The 5,839-nt window shown below is 41.9% G+C and overlaps 2 protein-coding genes across 3 annotated transcripts in view; both read left to right on the top strand.

The window, feature by feature from the left end:
- Positions 1-1,032: 1,032 nt before the first annotated feature.
- Positions 1,033-3,979, top strand: SARC_04227 (the record flags this gene model as incomplete). 2 transcript variants are annotated; one of them, XM_014301951.1, is made up of 7 exons in its annotated part: positions 1,200-1,361; positions 1,839-1,955; positions 2,123-2,267; positions 2,556-2,725; positions 2,867-3,063; positions 3,173-3,332; positions 3,486-3,860. In XM_014301951.1, the coding sequence occupies 7 exons, from the start codon at positions 1,200-1,202 to the stop codon at positions 3,858-3,860; spliced, it is 1,326 nt and encodes a 441-aa protein (XP_014157426.1). The 2 variants fall into 2 exon arrangements, with proteins under 2 accessions (XP_014157425.1, XP_014157426.1); XM_014301950.1 differs by having other exon boundaries at positions 1,033-1,361; positions 3,173-3,979.
- A 639-nt stretch (positions 3,980-4,618) lies between these two features.
- Positions 4,619-5,839, top strand: part of SARC_04226 (hypothetical protein) — a gene marked incomplete at both ends in the record, with an annotated part of 3,520 nt that continues 2,299 nt past the window's right edge. Inside the window, one exon of the mRNA XM_014301949.1 lies at positions 4,619-5,261. Within this exon, the coding sequence (XP_014157424.1) occupies positions 4,619-5,261 (643 nt within the window). The remainder of the gene's footprint in view (positions 5,262-5,839) is intronic.

Raw genomic sequence — 5,839 nt, 5'->3', positions numbered from 1 at the left:
GTGTGTGTGTATGTAGTATATGTGTGTGTGTTTTTATACGTGTGTAATTGTGTATGTGTGTGTGTGTGTCTCTCTCTCTCTATTTGTGTGTTTGTGTGTGTGTCTCTGTGTCTATTTGTGTGTTTGTGCGTGTGTGAGAGTGGGAGGGAGGGAGATGGTGCGTTTCTATATTTTTTGTGCGTATGTGTAGGCATATATTGTAGTATCACAAAATTGAGTAATCGAATCGTATTCGTACTTCATCGAAGGCTATTAGCTCAGTCAGTTTGAGACACCTGTCTGTCTTATAACACTGGCTCGCCAAGATAATTCCCCATTCTATATTACATACTCGACCGGGAACAACACGGCTCGGTGTGACAGTGGATGCGAGCACCCAACTAGTTGTGGGTCATCTATTATTATCCCTCAGTTTTTTATGCCTTTAGCTGAAGATGATATTCAGTTTGACGCGCAAAACACAGTCCCATACATGTTGGGCACCTATGCCGCGACATATTTAGTTTCAGAGCTGTCTGCTTCAGAGTGTAGAGTAATTGTACACCACAAACTTAAATAAGCCAGAGAACTGACAATTTAAACTCTGAATAAGCCAGAGATATGCATGTGTGCAACTGCGCATGGTATGCCTTCTTCCTCGGTCTCGGATGTTTCAAAACATGTTTTGTGCAAGAGTTTTACAAACATAGGCCAGAGAGCCCGGGATTATATTTTTAAAGAATTATCGGTTGTCATGCCTACGAGCTGATCACAGTAGGTGATGATTGGTTACTGAGCTCTCCTGAGCAACTGTTCACTCCGTGACTGAAATCTGAATATCAAGTCATATGAGAGGTGATCCGTGGCCACTGGCCAGTTGGCCACACTGATAGAAGAGAGACCCCGCCTCCCCAGTCCCCAATACAAGAGGGACCCAGCCGGTAGCCTCCCAGGACCCCAGGGGCCAGACACCCAGAGTGACTCAGACTACAGTAATTTTAGAAAGGAGAGTAAAAGTCTATGTGCAAACAGGCTGTCGATTCACTCGATACTCGTTCGCAAATATTAGTATAATTTTAAAAAACAACTAGTCGGGATTACCACAGTGTCGTCAGTGTCTGCAAAGCAGAATACTTACAGATTTCACTGTTCGATCAGTAACACCTGAGCTTTATTTAAAAGTTTGTAGCTATAGTTTCAGCCTAGTTCAAAAATACAGCATGTTCAAGTTAGTTCCCAGGCAGTACAGCAGACTCTCCTCTCTGTCAAGTGCTCAGCCATTCTATGTCGCCGCCAGAACACTGAAGAGCTCGAGCAAAACAACCTGTGTTGGACCCTTGGTAGTCCCTGAGCAAGACCCCAATGGCCACCAATTTGAGCAGGTGGGTGGTTATAGCATAGTAAGAGTACACAAGTAAACTATCGTCGTTCGCCGCAGTGTTCGGCATCTAATATGAAAATCGCATATGAAAATCGCAAGTGTTATATGTATTGATTTCATTGTACTCTAGTGCACGCGGGTCGTAGAAGCATACATTGTATCAGTTGTAAGTTATAAAGAAGACGTTTGTTACGGGATTGTGTACACGAAATATACGGCATCCGCCATAATGTGTACTTGAAAATCTTTCAAGCAGATCTCTAGTTTCGACTAGGAATTTAGAATCTAGCCGTGTTGCGAGTAGTTTCTCAACTTGTGTACTCCAGAAGTTGCATTAACCCGCTAGAACTTTCAGCGGATCATTTACAAAGATATGAGACGGTACTGTAGTGTGTATGTTTGGCGTGCCAAATCTTCAACCAGGATGAACTTGCGTGAAGAATGCTGATTGTAATCAAATTCGCCGCTAATTATCCAGGATGATAAACAATTCACGGAGCTCTATCGAGATTTTTTGAAACCAGCCAGTTTCTATAACGCGTGCGGGAGATATGGTATCGATTATTTTACGGGAGTCCCCGATTCCTTACTGAAAGTAAGTTTATTATTGAGGTTTTCAACGGTCTGAAAAGCTTGATAGTGTTATTTTTCTGCAGACCCGCCGTTTTCAACCGATCTTGTATGTCAGATTGCAGCTTGTATACGTATGTGATTGGCATCTACAACAACATAAATTTGATGCGTCCACCATAATTAATTCAGGACTTCTGTGCATACGTAACGGAGAATACACCTATCGAACGGCACACCATTGCTGCAAATGAGGGTAGTGCTGTTGCCCTGGCATCTGGTTATCACTTAGCCACAGGCAAGACCCCGATGGTTTATCTGCAGAATTCCGGACTCGGTATGCTTCCAGAACATGCTTTCGGATACATATGATAAACGTATTTTAGCGAGGTCACGCTGTGTGTCTTGTTCTATCCTCAACAAATTTCAGTTGCTTTGTGCTAATGCTGCTCACTTCATGGCAGAAAAAAGTCACCTCGGATTGGTTCGTACCTCTTGTATGCTTCTACATGGTCTTTAGACCGCAAAATCTTCCAGGAACGACGATGTTTTGGTATAATCCAAACTAAAACTTCTTTACTATTCTTGTAAATTAAATATATTACCTCTTCATCGCACCATCCAGGTAACATTGTAAACCCACTGCTGTCACTTGCGGCACCTGAAGTGTACAGTATCCCGATGTGTATTCTAATCGGTTGGCGAGGCGAACCGGGAAAAAAAGATGAGCCTCAGCATATTGTACAAGGTGATGCAACTCCAGCATTGCTTCAATCTCTTGGCATACCCTTCCAGGTTCGTATTTACTATCATCAAATATTCTGACTTCTGACACTTTCACAACATCCAGCGGCCACGGTAGAGGAGGGTGTTAAATGTGTGTAATTTTTTCAGAAACCCAAATAATGTTATTCTGATTTTATCAAACGTGCACAGGTTTTGCCCGACTATCTGGATGGTGCCGAAAAGGTTCTTGCAACAGCTCATGCGTACATGGAGGCGAAACAAGCGCCTTATGCTATTTTGGTGAGGCGTCGCACTTTCGACACATACAAGATTCCAGCTGAGAAGAATATGTTTGAACACACACGTGAAAGTGCCATACAAATGGTTATAGACAGTCTGGATAACAGGTACGGATCCGACCAATATTGTACTTTGATCTAAATAAGGCTGTCGTTTTTCATATGATGATTACATGCAGGAGAACTAACGATACCTAAATTACAATATGCTTAACAGCGATTGTGTTGTAGGCACTACCGGTATGCTTTCACGGGAACTTTTTGAGTATCGCGTAAAGAAGAACCATGGCCATGCTCGTGACTTCCTAACCGTCGGCTCCATGGGTCATGCCTCATCAATCGCGTTCGGGATTGCAAATGCTAAGCCTGATCGCCCTGTAAGTAGAAAATGCGCAACTATTTTATTGCAGATTCCACTTACTCCTCAAGTCAAAAGGAAGCTTGCTGGAGCCATAATTTGCGTGGTAGAATTGTTGTATAGCATCGATGTATTCGTGTTCTCATAACGATTGTTTTCTGCTTAAACTAAGGTTTATTGCCTGGACGGGGATGGTGCCATGATGATGCATATGGGCTCTATGGCCACCATCGGCCATGCACAACCTCGCAACCTAAAACACGTGGTTATTAACAATGGCGCACACGACTCGGTTGGCGGACAGCCAACCCAAGCACTAGCAGGCCACTATTCTATACCTACAATCGCTAAAGGCTGTGGATACACACACGCTGCTACCGCCGAAAGCAGCGAAGAAATCATCAGAGAATTGGCCACTCTGCGGAAGTCTGAGGGGCCTGCCCTGCTAGAGATCCGTGTAGGATGTGGTTCTAGGAAAGATCTGGGACGACCGACCCGGACGCCCGTACAGAACAAACAAGACTTCATGAGTTTCTTGCAAAGTTAAGCCGGCTCGTTCTTCCTCCCTCTAGAAAATTAAGATTACAAGGAGATCAAATATCACAGACAACTCCTACATAAGAACAATTTGTATATAGATAATAATAATAAACAACCGACTTGAACATTCTATTTACCGAATTCGTTATTTAGTGCTCACCTATCAGGGAAATAGAATTTCCATTCGAGATCGGAAACTTTAAGTCTATGGGCTATGGCTCCCACGCAGTAATCGTTCAACGCGAATGCGATTTTTAATGATTGGAATTATACGTTTTAACGTAAAAAAAGATGAATACACGGCTCACTCGAGAACTACACCCACTTGAAATCCCCGTGGCACTACTACAGCATGAACGTTTTTAAAAATTTTACGCAAAATTATTTAGCCCTATTTTTTAAAAAAAGTTAATAAATATGCCCTATGTTGAGCTTTGATCTGAATTCTGACCTCTACAGTCCACAGAGAAAGATATGCGATTTCGCCTATTGAAACTGGTCTTCAAATCCTAATACCAATTGAATCCTGGTTCTGAATAATGAATATGGAACTTTTAGAACACCGCAAATCACAATGAGTCACTTCACACGAACTCCACGTAATCGTCAAATGTACTATATTACCACCATGGCCCCTCAATCCACAACTTTCTTGTTGTACAGACGGCTTACGAATTATAACTTATCACTATATACATATATAAAAGGGTGGGGATTAGGATAGTGTGGTCATAATAGCTTGTGACAGCAAATACTCATCGCACTATGAACCTCTCAGTCGACGCTGATCTGCTAGTTAGCGACCCGGCTGAACTTGCAGCTGAAACCATCAGTCCTCCTCGGAGACTGTCTAGTTTAGACTCTTCGTGGCGTTTAGCATACATTGCGGTGGGCACCAATTTGGGTGACCGGCACAACAATTTGCAACAAGCCTGTCTCTTCTTGCAAGATCTGAGTAATTCCATCATCAACACCAGCTTCATTTACTCCACGCCAGCCGCCTATGTGACCGACCAGCCAGCCTTCTACAACATAGTCGTCTCACTCACTACAGACCTGTGTCCATTAGACTTACTCGCTGCTTTGAAACGTGGCGAACAGGAACTGGGCCGTGTACCATCGGAACGTTGGGGTCCACGCCATATAGACTTGGATATCCTTACCTATGGTGTACATCCCAGTTGCGGCAATGTAGAGACCGGTCTGGTGATGCGGACTGAGGAACTGAGTATTCCTCACGTCCGAATGTTTGAGCGTGAATTTGTGCTACGACCACTGTGTGATCTTGATCCGGGCTTTTTGCCTGACCTCGAAGCGATTAGAGATAGTTGGGACCCTGACGTTACCCGTATCATACCGCTTCCGAACGGCCGCATGCTTCCTTATGGAAACGAGACGCGATTGATGGGTATGTATTGTGCTGATAGGGGATACTGTACACCATCACAGTTATGCATATGCGCGTACAAATATGTATTTTGAATATTCCAATCAGGTCCATGTTTGTATATATATATATATATATATATACTATCAGCATATCATCTTCTTTGTGTGTCAATATTCCAATACGGGAACGAAAGTGCATATACAGATGTAGATATTTAGTTGACATAATATTGTTTTTGTAACGAGAAACCTGTATATTTATGAATCTGTGTTTATATGTCGAGTATATATATATATATGTGTGTGTGTGTATGTGTATGTATGTATGTATGTATGTATGTCTATATTTTATATATATGTGTGTATGTGTATGCGTCTGTGTGTGTTTAACTATGTGCGGATATGTGTACTTATATATGTTTGTATGTATGATATATATATATATGTGTGTGTGTGTGTGTTTGTGTTTATGGGTGGGAATGCGTGTGTATATGTTTACACGTATATATATATATATATATATATATATATATATAGTATTATATATATATATATATATATATATATATGTATTATATATAGTAGTATAGTTAGTTA

The sequence above is a fragment of the Sphaeroforma arctica genome (genome assembly GCF_001186125.1).
Source record: "Sphaeroforma arctica JP610 unplaced genomic scaffold supercont1.231, whole genome shotgun sequence".
NCBI lineage: Eukaryota > Ichthyosporea > Ichthyophonida > Sphaeroforma > Sphaeroforma arctica.
The sequence above is the reverse complement of the archived record's forward strand: the minus strand, read 5'-3'. Positions and strand labels throughout refer to the sequence as shown.